This window comes from Chelonus insularis, unplaced genomic scaffold, assembly GCF_013357705.1.
Source record: "Chelonus insularis isolate UGA/USDA-ARS -01 unplaced genomic scaffold, ASM1335770v1 contig_397_pilon, whole genome shotgun sequence".
NCBI classification, from domain to species: domain Eukaryota; kingdom Metazoa; phylum Arthropoda; class Insecta; order Hymenoptera; family Braconidae; genus Chelonus; species Chelonus insularis.
Genome location: NW_023276552.1, coordinates 1,579,259 through 1,592,972, shown reverse-complemented (window position 1 = coordinate 1,592,972; position 13,714 = coordinate 1,579,259). Strand labels below are relative to the sequence as shown.

Genomic DNA, 13,714 nt, shown 5'->3' with positions numbered 1-13,714 from the left:
GTCTGATGAAATACATGTTTTTAGAACGTCAGTGAAGTTTACATTTGTTTTCAAATGCATGGAAAACTTTCTTTTAATAGTTAGAAATAAAATTCTATTTAAACATTTTCAACGAATGTTTATTTTGAAAAATAGCTGATAAAGTATATAACAGTTATGGGTGAGGAGAGTGCAAATAATATTCATCAGAGTGCTTTAAAGTTAGTCAAAGACATACATTATGGGTAAGTAAAAAATTTTTATAACCTAAAAATAACCTAAATATTATATAAAATTGAATTAATTAAAATTTTTTTTATACATTAAACTCTTTACATTTTTTTCATATTATTTTTATTGTAGGAAGCTCACGGGTACTTATAATATTGTCGTGGCAACGATTCGAATACTGAAAGAAATAATTAGTACAACAGAATGGGATACGGCAAAGTAAATGATAGATTTAATTGATAATTAATAAGATAGAAATTTTAAAATGACTCATAAATGTATACCTAATTGATAATTAATTTTTTTTACTTTCTAAGACAACTTATGGAATTGATAGTATTAAATGGGAAATATATTGTCAACGCCATTCCTCTAGAGGCATCAATTGGTAATATGGTTAGAAGAATACTTCAAATAATTAGAGAAGAGTATACATCAGAATTGAAAAATAAACCTGAAGATGTAGATGCTCAAGAGTCACTTCATAAAATTATTACTTCTGGGAAGGACCAAGATATTGACTTTAATCTCTCTGTACCTTCTTTAAAAGAAGCTTTAATTGAGCATATCGATGAGTTTGAAGTTGAATTAGAAACATGGTAATTTTCTTATTACGTAAGCTATTAAGTAGATTTATACTCTTAATAACCAGAGATTAATTTATTTCTAGCTCGGAAAACATTACACAACAAGCATCAGAACATATTCACTCAAATGAAATTATCATGACACTTGGGAGATCTAAAATGGTTGAAGAATTTTTCAAGAAGGCTGCAGAAACGAGAACATTCGAAGTAATTGTAGCTGAAGGAGGTCCATTTTTAGGGGTACTTTGATTTTTATTTTTGTTATTTTATTATTATTGAAAGATATTTCAACAAAACTATTTTAAGGGACATGAGATGGCATCAAATCTAGCAAAACATAAAATAAAAACAACTTTAATATCAGATGTTGCTATTTTTGCTATGATGTCTCGAGTAAATAAAGTAATAATTGGTACCCATACTGTGATGGCAAATGGAGGATTAAGAGCTCTTACTGGATCTAGAACAGTTGCGCAGGCTGCTGAACATTATTCCGTTCCGGTGATGGTTTTATTGCCTCCATATAAACTCTCACCCTTATATCTCTGTTCTTATGAACAGAATGCTTTTAATAAACACATTGCACCCGTTCAAGGAGTTATTGATGGTGCCAACGCAGCTCTTTTGGAGAGAATTCAAACTCATAATCCTGTTTTTGATTATGTGCCTCCTGAATTAGTTGATTTATTTATTACAAATACGTAAGTCATCTTTTAGTTAAAAGAATTTTTCTAAGAATCATAAATAAAATAATTAAATTAAAAATAAATATTTTACATTTTCAGTGGCGGCAATGCACCTTCTTATATTTATCGATTCCTGACTGAACTTTATCATCCGGATGATTATGAATTGTAATAAAACATCCAGGAATTTATGAAATTGACAAAAAGAAAATTGTAATTTATCAGACTTGTAAAATTTGTTTATTTTTAAGAATTAAAAAATTTTTTTAATCCATAAAGTTAAGAAAGATCACATTGAGTTTTCATTTAATACTAAACATATGGATTCCAATTACTACCATCTTCTGGTTGTAAAGAATTTGTTACAAGTAGAATAATATCAACAATCCACCAAACTCCTAGACCTCCTAAAGTTAATAATTTCCCTACGGCAGTGCCTGTTTGTCCAAGACAAAATCGGTCCATACCCAAAAATCCTAATAATATACTGTACAATAACGTTAATGTAAAGTAATGCCCGCTATATTTAATACAAGGTACACCATCACGGAAAAATGTTCTAGGACCATAACACTCGATATCTGGCAAAACGATGCAGGTGACTTTAGCTTTCTCTACGTCTTCATATCGAGCACCACCAAACTGAAAGTTCGAAAATTATAATCAGTATATATTTATTTATTTAGTAATTGAATTTGTTTTTTTTAACAATTATTACTTTAACACATCCAAATCCAGCTTCATCTTTAGCGGTTTTATTTCCTTTGTGATCAAAAGGCTCTTCACATTCAATAAAATCAATTGGCCTGAAATAATATTACAATTCAAGTTTTTTTGCTTGTAAATTTGATTTATTTATTAATAAATAATTATTTAAATAAAAGAAGCTTACAGAAATTTGCATTTAACTAATGGACCTTCTGGACGATATTCCTGTTGTTCGTTGGTCTTATTAGATGCAGTCAAAATTAATGATTCAGAAGAAAGTAGAAGACTGCTAATTGTTAAATACACTAATATTCTTTTCATTTTTTTATTACAAACATTGTTTTAAAATATTCTATTTTTAATTAATAAATTATAGATGTGGATGATAGGTAAAAATATTTATAAATAATTCAATCTACAGGTTATGTTATGATAAGAATTCCATTCACGAATTCCAAGGAATGCTGTATACCACCACCGATGTTTTAGTTATCCATTTTATCTACTCAAGATAATTTAATCTCGTGATTTCTAGTTCACATGAGAATTAGTAGGTGAAGTGTCATCCTGGACTTGCGCTTTTTACATCCTCATGTCTGAGTTAAAAACGCACGAGGTTGATGGTTTTTAATTAATTTGCAAGTAAAAGTTTTTAAAAATATTATTAATTTTATTGTCATAAATCATATTTTTCTTCAAAATGCATTAACAATTGTGATGTAATTAAAATAATTAGAAACACCTTTTTTTTGTTGGTTACTACATTTCATTGTTGGAGAAGATGTATTCATCTAATTTACCTCATTTAGTTCGATTATTTAATCACCAAGTACCTCACTCATCAATTCACAAAACCTGGTTAACAAAAAATAGTAGATTTTACGGTAAATATAAAGGTTACGGTCGTAAAATAAGTATATGGTTCAGTGAACAGAGTTTACAAGTTGCCAAAGCATGTACGAGACAATTTGAATTTATTGCTGCACAACGTGTACGCCGTAGTTTACAATTTTTTCAATTATATGCAAAGATCTTGGATGATATTGCATTCAAGAAATTTATGAGATCATGGAGAAGACGTTTAACAAAGACATTATATACCAGAGAATTTTTTATCAGTGCTGTTGGAGTTACCATGTTCAATTGGGATGAAGAAAGAATAGCAGACGAAGAACTTTACGGGTATTTTATTTTAGATCTATTATTTACTCCTAGCCTATTTACTTCTATTATTACCCTTCATTTACTAAAAATATTTTTTCTAGCTACGCCAAAGAGATTGAAAAGACTCAAGAGCTATGCCGCTCTACTGTCGTTTGTAAAGATTGCAGTTTACGATTAATTATTGATCATAAACAACCTAATGTTGAATACTGCACGTGCCACGGTTCTAAACCAAACGTTGCAGTTGTAAGTGATGGTAAATTGTTTCATTAATCATGGCTTATCTTAGCAATAACAATAATTTATTGTCCAATAACATTATTGAGTCTAATCAATCGGTAAATTATTGCATAGAAACAGAATGGAAACCATTTATCGAACGTCAAGATATGTTAATATGGAGAAAGGAAGATAAAGAAACTGGATTGTATGCTTACAAAGTTTTTGGTACATACGCTGATGTTTCTGCTGAAGAATTTCTCCAAGTTCAAGTGGATATAGACTATAGGAAAGTTTGGGATCCAACTGCTAGAGAACTTGAGATAATTGACACTGACCCTAAATGTGCTTCTGCCAAAGATTATCATAATGATGTTATTTATTGGGAAATGATATGGCCGGTATGATTTATTTTTCTCAAATAATTTCTTAGTGATTGCAGAAATCATGTTTACTAAAAAAACATCTTTTTTAGAGGCTATTCTCCAATCGTGATTATGTGTACAAACGAAAGTGGATTGCAGATAGGGACAATGGAATAGTGGTTATTGCTAATAAGAATACCAATCACCCTAATGCTCCAAATAGACCAGATACATATAGGTATAATAATTCATTCAATAGTTACAAGTGATGTTGGAAAAAAATTAATTGAACCATTTTGAATATTAGGGTAACGTCATATTGGTCTTATACAGTAATAAAAGCTTCAGAAGATTTTAATAAACCAGGTATTCAATTTGTATTGACGTATTTTGAAGATCCTGGAGTTAATATTCCAACAGCTGTGACTACATGGGTTGCTGCAAGTGGTGAGAATGAAATAAAAATGACAAAAGTTTCACGTAAATTTTTTTTTTTATTAATTCTTTATGATTATTCGAAACTAGGACTGCCAGATTTTTTGTGCCGAATGAGACAAGCTGCAAAAGAATATAAAACTTATATTCAGTTACAAGATTCATCAGATCCAATATATGAATCTGAAGAGACGTTTGAAGGTAAGAATATTGATACACCTTCAGGAAATGATGATTCAGGAATAGAAATCAATGAAATGGATAATGGTGATAGCACATCAACAGAAACGATTTTAGATAGTGAAGAAGATAGTGAACAGGAATTAGAAAGTGATATAGAATTAAGTTCTGAACAGACTGCTTTGGATCAACCTGGCTTTTTTAGGTATTATTTTTTAACAAAATTGTTTGCCTGATAATTAGATGTATTTTCGGCGCCTGATTTATATGTAGGCGGCGAAAACAGCTGAAGAGAATGATAGAAATATCAGACAAATGTGCAACCATTATTGCGATATGGTTAGAAAAAAAAAATTTGAAATCTATTCCTCGTGCAAAATTCGATTGTGAAATCATGTTATTTTATATTCTATATCTGTATTTTATACATCATTTATAATGATCCAGTCGCAATCAATTGTCTGTGAAATTTAATTTTTATCGCTACTTTTGAAGACAAAGTAACGGGATTAGATGAATATCATGAATATGAGTCGTTGAATGAGTTCAAAACTTCTGAAGCTGAAGTTTTGATTGATTGTAAATTTTAATTTTAACTAAACTGCAATGTTTCAATTGTATTTATGTTTCTATCAATTGTGTACATAATTATTTAAGTATAGTCTAATAAAGTAATAGAGTTGAGAGTGTAAGATGTTGAGGTAATAGGGCAAATCAATGAATATCAATGAATGTATGATAATAAACTATATTGTTTAATTAAACCTTTGATAAATATCATACTTAGTTGTCAATCGTAACAATAATTGTAGAAAATGTTTATCAAAACATTACAAATTTTTCTTCATGCAAATTTCGTTTCTCACAGAGAATATCAATTTTTACAATAATCAATATATTCTTCTTATATACAATCGTATGAAGATATCTAAGCTGAAGTAATTACAAGATTAATTACAAATATTCTTTGGAAATTATTTAAATAGAATCGTCAAAATCGGGTAGATTTAGAAACATGTCATCATCTTCTTCGTCTAATAAGAAACATATTTCAGGGGGTAAAGGTATTGGATTAGATTTAAAGTTAGCACAATCTTCTTGGTCATGACATTTTTGATAAGCACATTTTTCCTGTAAATCTACAACGTAGAAAATGTGATTGCTTTTATGAGCTCTACCAACATTCGCGCAGAATCTACAAAAGAAAATTACTGAGTTAAGATTTATACATTTTTTGTGAGTTCAAAGTTATAAATTAAATATATTACCTGTTGCCAATAATTTCGTAGATGATTGTTTTGGTTTCGTTAAAGTGTTTAGTAACTCTGATAGTACCCGGATTGACAAGATTTGCTATGAATTTATCAATAGCTGGATAAGGCGATGTTGGTATTTCACGTGCTCCAAAGTAATGAGATCGGGTTGGTGAAGTTTTACAAATATCTGGTATTGCATCTTCACCTAATTCTAGAAGTAATTTTTTTTCAGTTTCTGGATAGTAGGATACTAGAGAATCTAAGAATATTCTCAGCTCTTTATCATGACTTTCTTCAGTAGGTACGTATTTACATTCAGGAGCAACAATCAAGTGGGACATTTTTCCTAACTTGGTAGCTTGATAAATCCTGAAATGTCTATTCCTTGTATACACACCAGTGTCAATAAAAATTTTTTTTCTCTTTCCAGTTTCTATATACAATTCTTCTAAATCTCTCCGATTGAAATAACTCAAAACACTGTCAAATGCAGCACCATTAGTTGCTAAATACTCATCTATTTCCGCACAAATACTTTTGATAAATCGTCCAGCATGAATGTTATTCTTGAAAGCTATATTCTTGAAACGGAATATTATATGCCTGCTGAATTTTACTCGAGTTGTTGAATCCAGGTTGATGACATTTTTTTCATCGCAAGAAATACTCCAATGTTTTTTAAAATATCCAAGAATAATTTTTATTAGAGTTTGAGTCATATGTGGTCCATCTTTACATGGATTTAAGTCAGTCTGAAACTCTAGATCGAGATATAGTGAACATGGATAACCTTCTGGAATAACCTACGATTTTATTTCAATATTAATTATTGATAAATAGAAGTATATTTTATTGTTTATTTTAAATGATTAAAAATAGCATTCTTACCTCATATGCACATCGTCTTTCTGGAGGTTCTTGCCGAAAGTACCACCAATAAACTTCTGGATGAGCAACTATAAATTTTCTGTGACCATGGTCTGGATGTTCATAAACAAATGTACAAAGAGTATCTGTTGGAGTGCTGTGTGAATGAGCATATTCTAGAGCTTCTACTTGTTTATAATGTTCACTCCAGCTTTGAGTTGGGCCCAGTAATCGTTGTGGCATTCGCTGAATATGATCCATTAAATATAAACTTTTACGACGTCTTTGAATAGCTTCTATTTGTTTTTGCACTTCACCATTATTACAGTAGAACTTGGTCACTGGTACTGGAGGAAGACGTAGTTTCATTTGTGACATGTTGATTAGTTTATTTTTTTTTACGTTTTTTAGAATTTTTTTGGTTTTTTTAACAGACCATGAGAGTTCTCCTCTAGAGTATGATCTAATAAATAACCGTGTTTTTTAAAGAACTGCTCGAGAAAATATCATTTATACATTAACAACACTTCAGTACTCCATCGAATCCCGCCAGAAACTGACAGTTGGGTTCGACAAGTTCAAACAGGTACGTTCATGAAGGTTATTGATCTAAATTACTGTATAAATTTAAAGAGGGGGTTTTGTTATTTTTAGATGATATTATAGATTTGATTCTTATCAATGATAGTTGCACAAAAGAATACAATTTTCATTTGTTGGTTAGAAAAAAGCTTAATCCTTTAATCCTAGGTGGCGCTAGTTCCCAATTTTGCATCTGCGCATTAACATTTCCGAGAAATTTTAAACGTTTGTTGATTTGAATTAGCAATGCCAATATTTAAAATGGCGTCTAATTGTAACGTAAGAAAAGTATTCTAGAACATAATCCGAGTTATAAAATAATTCAGAATGATTAAGTCGGATTATTGTAGAAGAAAACAATTCTTGAAATATAATTGCACTTATGAATTATTGTATTTAATCATAACTAGGTTATTTGATAGAATGTACACAAAAAATTTTTATTTTTCCTCCTACAAAGCCAAAATACTAAGGTATTTGATGACGACAAATGACTCGGAGTGCGGAGACTAATTTTCTGATATGATATCAAGATCGATTCGATATAGATTCAACGATATCTAATACCTGCATGCGCGTGGATGTTCATCGAAGGTATGGCCAGTTGATGCGTGACTTGTCTGACGATAAGACGATTCTTGTAAAAAAAAGAATGGTAACAATTACTCAGAATGTTTTTATCAATATTTACGAAAGTACTTAATTATTCAACTACAGATGTTTACTTCCAGTATTGAATTATTTGAAAACATGAATGAACAATTAAAGTGAAAAGACAACAAAGTGTATGAAAATAATTAATCCATGGGTTCAAGATGTGTCTTGCAATTGACTGTGACATGGATAATGATTATACTGATGGATCCAATGATGGTGAGCTCAAGTTGCCGAGAAACAAAGTTACCTAGAGACTGCGAAGCACTTTGTGGCAAAAACCGGTGGGGTTTTGTATCCTGTGAGTTAAGAGCAGCTGTTTTACTTCCTGCAGAAACGATATTCGATATTTCTCTGCCAAAGGTTCTTCCCGTCTTAGGTAAAACTGCTGTTGAATTTTTTTTAGGTTTTATCAATTTTTAAAAAAAACATAAAAACTAGTTAGCAATAACTCAATGACGAAAAAATGCTTTATTTTTTTTTATATATAGATTTGGCAGTTTATCAAGTGAGAGCTATGAAAATCCTTCCGAGTTGGTTAGAACTTAAATTTCTTCCTCAAGATGATCATTGTGATGCTACTTATGCCCAAATAGCGGCTATAGATAGTTATGCAGAGTGTGTTCATTTATTTTTAGGACCGGCGTGCGATTATTGCGTAGGTGAGCTTATTGAAATAAAATAAATTGTTGAGTGGTATTTTTCGCAGTAATTAATTAGAAATAGAAAATAGTTGACTTTTTGATTTTTTATTAGCCAATGTTGGAAGAGTGGCGAAGTTTCTTAATGCACCACTAATTACAACTGGTGGATTTACTTTTGATTTTACTGAGAAGAAGACTGTATGCTCTGATGAATACTTTATGACTACGAGAATTGGCAGTCTGGCTTTTAGAGATATTAGCAGAGTCTTTTTATCCGTTATGGATCGGTAATAATTTTATATATTTAACTTTTTCTTCTAAATCAATTATCAACATCTTTTGTTCAAATTTATTCATAGGTAATTTATTTAATGGACTTTCATTAATTAATATTTTTTATTTGATAGCTATAACTGGACAAAAATTCATTTGGTTTATGATCCAAATGGTCAAAGACAACTTGCTGGGAAACATACGTGTCAGTTAATGATGAAGTCAATGGTTCAATTTATCAAAAAACGTCAGGACATAACTTTTGATAGTTTTGATGTTGAAACCAAGGCTCGAGAAGATTATCGTGAATTATTGGAAACCAACGTGGGAAACTCCTACAGTAGTGAGTGAATGAATCATTATCACATTAATACTTTGAATAATTTATCATTACTGCCCATGAATAATTTAATACGGTTCTTTGATTTCCTTTCCAATCAATGAAAATTTTTTTTGCGAAATGAACACATGATAAAGATGAAAGGTTTATCAGAAAAACTAATGTATAACACATTTTTTTTATCGATGACAATTCTGATGAATTGCTTCATTATGGTTTAATGAACGAGGTATAATATTAGCAAAGATTGAAAGTTTATGCCGCAATAAGGGATGTTTGAAGAAGAACGAAGGTCATGGTTTAGTTGGTTATCAACAACAAACGGTTTCATATTTATAATTGGACAGTATTAACTTTTACATTAATCGACAACATTATCAATGAGCTTCTACAAAATGCCATACTTTGAAGGTGATAGTACAGTTTGCACATTCTTGAGGGAAAGATAGAGAATGAATCATTAACTTAATTAAGTCAAGGTTGATTGTTACTGAAACTTTCATCATGACTATTATTTATATTTAATTATTGAACCAACAACAAACTTTAACTAAATTAAATATATTTCATATAAAAATATTCTCTTAAAAAATTGATTCAGAAATTAATTAATACATTTCATTAGATAATCAATTTTTAATAGAGTATTTTAAGTTTTCATCTTATAATTATCCTCAAGTTATTTTAATCAGATATTTGAGAATATTTTAAATCGATAAGCGATTTAGATAAGTACATTGCAATCATTTGATATCTATTTATAGACAAATTTGTTTACTTTGATTTGAAAGAATTTATTTAGTTATTTACCATCATTTTTGATAGGAACGAAAAGAAAAATATTAATCAATATTTTGTATTAAAAACATAATGAAAATAATGATAATAGGTAATTCGATATTTGAATTTCGTTTGACCAAAGGAACCACTTAATTATTATGAGGCGAAAGTTAATACCCGTATTTTCATCATGTAGTTTACTTTCCTAATTAGTTGCAATCCCTAATCCTCACGAGCGACTACCCTCTTTCGCATAATGAGGGGTTTCCTCCAAATGTATGCTTTTGCTGAGTATATCAGAAGTCCGAAATTCAATACTGGTTAAAAGTGTTTCGTTTACTGACGTGTTATAAGTATTACGTATATATTACATTTAATACGAATCGATAAATAACAGACTTTTATTAAACTCGTTATCACTTCTTATCATTCTCATCTTTTATCATTCAGATGTTTATTTCAAGCTAAATATTTTTGCCTTATTTTTATTTTTATCTATATTTCTTTTTGAATAACTCAAAAATATGCCCTTTTCTTCACTTTCTTTACATCAAAAGATATTAATGACATATGATTTGAAGTTTGATAACAAGATAAGAAAAAAACTGAGTTTACATCTAGTGAAAGTGGATTTGAGAGCTCCTTTCAAGCTTTAAACTCTATCTCCGCAGATTCTCGTTTATTTAATCTCTCACTGTGAATTTTTTTTTTTTTTATAAAAAATTCTTGATCATGGGAATAAAGAAAAAACTTGTGTAGGCAAAGAAAGCTAGGAAAGTTGAGAAATTATTGACGTCATTAAAATAAACTTGATGGTTTTCATTGATATTTTTTTTTTTCGACATCGTTTAATCAAAAATAAAATTAGTAGTGAATCTACATGTAAGAGTTTCATTCTTATTGTATGTCTCTGTATCCAGTATCTTGAATCCATTAAGAAATCTCGTTCTTGTATTCTATTTAGATAAGTAGAATGCTACTTGGTATACAATTTTAAACATATGAGTATATGAGCTTTTATGTTATCATCTAGGGAAAGCACTAGAATGTCTCCCATATGATCTGCACAATAATATAAACTTGAGAAAGATGTCGTACTTAATTTATCTTGGGGATTCGAATAAAGTCCAATTAATTTGAGCTCTAAAACTATTCTACTTTATTATGTGCTTTTTATTTCTTAGACTTGGAATGATTACCTTGATATATTCACGCCATGGAATATTAATTGAGCTTCTGTCCCGGTTTCTCTTCATAATTAGATGATTCTTAGCCGTCAAGACACAGGTTTTATTATATTACTGATCTTCATAAACGTTGATATATTTTAAACATCAATTTTTTGTTAGAAATATGTTCATGAAACGCTGGTCGATTAAGTTAATTTAATTTTAAAAAATTAATTCTTATAACAGTTTCATCTTTAAATAGATTAGTGGAGTACTTTTCTCTAGAAGTATTATCTGAAACTCTATTCAACTTTATGAGCTCAAATTTCATTGTTTTTTAATAGCATCTAAAAAATTTAACGAATTTATTTATTAATATTAATCATAATTTACTATTTTAAGTGCTGCTATTTTAGATCACTTGCTGTTTTAATTCCTATTTCACTGGTATTTCTGATGTAAGTTTTATTCCATCAGGTTTCAATACCATTTGTGTCAGCCGATGAATGTTAATATTTAATGAATCTTAAAATAAACTAACAAACTAGGAATTACAGTTCCGTTTATTTAATTATTGATGTTTTTTTTTAATTCTAGGTTGAAATCAAGATCTAGTTATTCCAGTACTATTCTAAAAAAATTTACACTTTCCCAAATGTGTAGATAGAGTTGAAAAGTGATAGAAAACAAAAGTTTAAGAGCTTTTTTACAACCATATAGAAAGGCATCTAATGTTCTTGGTACCATATTCGAAAGGTGAATGAAGGAAAGCACGTGTGAATGACCGTATAGGCACCGGGTGGACTTAGTCTGGTGGCAAGAGGGTTGATATATCTTTGTTAAAGTGAGTCTGGTTCATAGGTTTTAGATAAAGAGCAAGCAGGAACAAATGATAATAAAGAAAGAAGAGAGAATATGAGCGCGTGCGCGATTTTCTCCCTCTCTTTGATTCTAACACGACGTGCACCTCGTTTTGGCTGGCGTCGAAGTCGCAATAGTGCTTGTGTGAAAGGTGGTGGTCGTAGAGGGTGTATATCTTCCCCCAGTAGAGATGATGTAGTGATAAGAAAAAGCGGGAAAGGATGAATAATTATTACAAAATTTGCTAATTATTCATTTCAATTTCATTGGATTCCTGCAGATTTTAGAATGTGTTGATGTGTGATTTTTCATGTTCAATTGGTTGTGAAAAAATTAATAAGGAAAATTTGTTGGGATTAATTTAGCATTGATCAGCATTTTGAAAAATAGATTCCAATTAGCTAAATGGAAATTAAGATAATTAGCTGATGTACAAAAAATAAAGATTCTGATAAAAAATGATCCTCAATCATCTTGCTAAAGGTACAAGTTCTTATAGAAATTCGTTGAAAAGTAATTGAAGATTTATGAAGTAATCATCAATGATGTTGATAATTTGATAGTTGACTATGAATAAGACAAGTAGATCCATCATAATCTAAATTCATGATCATTGGCGTTATTTCGGGAGTGCAGTTATGTGCTTGCAGGCGCCAAATTACGTTATGAATTCGAAGACTCATATTCGATGCACGTGCACAAGATTTGATGAATTTTCATGAGGTATACATAGACTAAATGGGTTTGTTTAGACAAACAAAATTTCTCCACCTGTTTAAAAGCAATTACTTCCAACAAAGTTTACAAATTTAGAGATATCTATTGTCCTATTTTTTTTCTTATCATAGTAAAAGCTTTGAGGTGTACGACGAACATGCTGAAATTGTTCGTGTCGTGCTACCTTAGCTGGACATTGAATTCCTTTTATCAGTTTCATTCCTTTTATCCTAACATCTGGGGATAATTTTTTATTTAAATCTACATATCCTTCTATTTCTTTCCTTTTCAAGGATAACAAAAAAATCAGGTCTTTTAGATAGCATTTAATTTTTAATTATTGATTGAAGTTTATTATAATATGTGATGGAAATTCATATTGTCATCACTTTTACCTTCGATTAGGAATTTTAATAACGTTCCATTCATCAGGATCATGAGGACTGGAATTTGATTCACACCAAAGGGCTGTTCTTGACAATCAAATTTTTTTCCTTTTTCATATATATTTTATCGTTTTTATCACCATGTTGTCACGTTTCATCATGATCAAGGCTATTAGCATTATTCTACAAATTACTGCTTTCATTTAAAATAAAATGACATAGGGTGAAAAATTTATCTCTAATTTTTTGCTCTTCCACTATTACATTTGCTTTCTTCTAATTTACACTTCATAGATTAATATCTCACCACCCACAGTTAAATCGTATTATTTATAAAACAAAGGAATAACCTTGATTAATAAATAAACATTTTTAGAATGAAATATTTAAACATACCATCTGTTATGTTCTCATTAAGCTTTGGATTTTTTTTTTCTCCATCAAATGAAATTTGATTCTCTTTTTTTGATGTATTAGCTCTACTGTTATTATTTTCATCTTCACAATAATATGATTATTTTATTTAACACATATATTTATTATTAGAAAACTTAAAATTGAAAAACAAGTTTTTTTTATTGATTGAAGAATTTTTTTTCATCAATAACTAGATTATTTTTAGCAAATCAAG

The 13,714-nt window shown here is 29.7% G+C and overlaps 5 protein-coding genes across 9 annotated transcripts in view; 3 read left to right on the top strand and 2 right to left on the bottom strand.

The window, feature by feature from the left end:
- The first annotated feature begins 7 nt into the window (after window positions 1–7).
- eIF2Bbeta (eukaryotic translation initiation factor 2B subunit beta) lies at window positions 8–1,705 on the top strand. The gene is made up of 6 exons (XM_035084689.1): window positions 8–224; window positions 343–429; window positions 528–809; window positions 881–1,037; window positions 1,104–1,498; window positions 1,583–1,705. Exons 1-6 carry the CDS (start codon window positions 157–159, stop codon window positions 1,653–1,655), a joined length of 1,062 nt encoding a protein of 353 aa, XP_034940580.1. The 5' UTR covers window positions 8–156; the 3' UTR covers window positions 1,656–1,705.
- Window position 1,706: 1 nt separating this feature from the next.
- On the bottom strand, window positions 1,707–2,628 carry amrt (amaretto). The gene is made up of 3 exons (XM_035084690.1): window positions 2,376–2,628; window positions 2,202–2,289; window positions 1,707–2,125 (listed from the first exon to the last, which is right to left on the bottom strand). The coding sequence occupies exons 1-3, from the start codon at window positions 2,510–2,512 to the stop codon at window positions 1,796–1,798; spliced, it is 555 nt and encodes a 184-aa protein (XP_034940581.1). The 5' UTR covers window positions 2,513–2,628; the 3' UTR covers window positions 1,707–1,795.
- A 129-nt stretch (window positions 2,629–2,757) lies between these two features.
- LOC118067767 (stAR-related lipid transfer protein 7, mitochondrial-like) lies at window positions 2,758–5,318 on the top strand. Of its 4 annotated transcripts, none has more exons than XM_035084695.1 (7): window positions 2,758–2,807; window positions 3,222–3,373; window positions 3,457–3,611; window positions 3,710–3,975; window positions 4,050–4,177; window positions 4,247–4,386; window positions 4,465–5,318. In XM_035084695.1, the coding sequence occupies exons 1-7, from the start codon at window positions 2,784–2,786 to the stop codon at window positions 4,788–4,790; spliced, it is 1,191 nt and encodes a 396-aa protein (XP_034940586.1). In that variant the 5' UTR covers window positions 2,758–2,783; the 3' UTR covers window positions 4,791–5,318. The 4 variants fall into 4 exon arrangements, with proteins under 4 accessions (XP_034940586.1, XP_034940587.1, XP_034940585.1 ...); XM_035084696.1 differs by having other exon boundaries at window positions 2,766–2,833; XM_035084694.1 differs by lacking the exon at window positions 2,758–2,807 and having other exon boundaries at window positions 2,840–3,373; window positions 3,716–3,975.
- On the bottom strand, window positions 5,289–7,275 carry LOC118067768 (DNA-directed primase/polymerase protein-like). The gene is made up of 3 exons (XM_035084697.1): window positions 6,699–7,275; window positions 5,823–6,613; window positions 5,289–5,749 (listed from the first exon to the last, which is right to left on the bottom strand). Exons 1-3 carry the CDS (start codon window positions 7,053–7,055, stop codon window positions 5,533–5,535), a joined length of 1,365 nt encoding a protein of 454 aa, XP_034940588.1. The 5' UTR covers window positions 7,056–7,275; the 3' UTR covers window positions 5,289–5,532.
- Window positions 7,276–7,689: 414 nt separating this feature from the next.
- LOC118067775 (atrial natriuretic peptide receptor 1-like) overlaps window positions 7,690–13,714 on the top strand; it is a 53,756-nt gene continuing 47,731 nt past the window's right edge. Inside the window, exons 1-5 of one of the 2 annotated variants that reach the window (XM_035084710.1) lie at window positions 7,690–7,914; window positions 7,991–8,132; window positions 8,405–8,575; window positions 8,670–8,844; window positions 8,965–9,173. In XM_035084710.1, coding sequence (XP_034940601.1) covers window positions 8,075–8,132; window positions 8,405–8,575; window positions 8,670–8,844; window positions 8,965–9,173 — 613 coding nt within the window. In that variant the 5' untranslated portion in view covers window positions 7,690–7,914; window positions 7,991–8,074. Of the gene's footprint in view, window positions 8,293–8,404; window positions 8,576–8,669; window positions 8,845–8,964; window positions 9,174–13,714 lie in introns of both variants that reach the window. The other variant, XM_035084709.1, reaches the window with a different exon arrangement.

Excerpts from the sequence above, each read along its gene's own strand:
- LOC118067768 (XM_035084697.1), bottom strand. The coding sequence starts at position 7,055 with ATGTCACAAATGAAACTACGTCTTCCTCCAGTACCAGTGACCAAGTTC. Across the intron at positions 6,614-6,698 it reads AAAGACGATGTGCATATGAG|GTTATTCCAGAAGGTTATCC; the intron begins GTAAGAATGCTA and ends ATAAAATCGTAG. Across the intron at positions 5,750-5,822 it reads TACGAAATTATTGGCAACAG|ATTCTGCGCGAATGTTGGTA; the intron begins GTAATATATTTA and ends TTTCTTTTGTAG.
- LOC118067767 (XM_035084693.1), top strand. The coding sequence starts at position 2,973 with ATGTATTCATCTAATTTACCTCATTTAGTTCGATTATTTAATCACCAA. Across the intron at positions 3,374-3,456 it reads GCAGACGAAGAACTTTACGG|CTACGCCAAAGAGATTGAAA; the intron begins GTATTTTATTTT and ends TATTTTTTCTAG. Across the intron at positions 4,178-4,246 it reads AATAGACCAGATACATATAG|GGTAACGTCATATTGGTCTT; the intron begins GTATAATAATTC and ends TTTGAATATTAG.
- amrt (XM_035084690.1), bottom strand. The coding sequence starts at position 2,512 with ATGAAAAGAATATTAGTGTATTTAACAATTAGCAGTCTTCTACTTTCT. Across the intron at positions 2,290-2,375 it reads TTAGTTAAATGCAAATTTCT|GCCAATTGATTTTATTGAAT; the intron begins GTAAGCTTCTTT and ends ATATTATTTCAG. Across the intron at positions 2,126-2,201 it reads CTGGATTTGGATGTGTTAAA|TTTGGTGGTGCTCGATATGA; the intron begins GTAATAATTGTT and ends TCGAACTTTCAG.
- eIF2Bbeta (XM_035084689.1), top strand. The coding sequence starts at position 157 with ATGGGTGAGGAGAGTGCAAATAATATTCATCAGAGTGCTTTAAAGTTA. Across the intron at positions 430-527 it reads ACAGAATGGGATACGGCAAA|ACAACTTATGGAATTGATAG; the intron begins GTAAATGATAGA and ends TTACTTTCTAAG. Across the intron at positions 810-880 it reads GAAGTTGAATTAGAAACATG|CTCGGAAAACATTACACAAC; the intron begins GTAATTTTCTTA and ends ATTTATTTCTAG.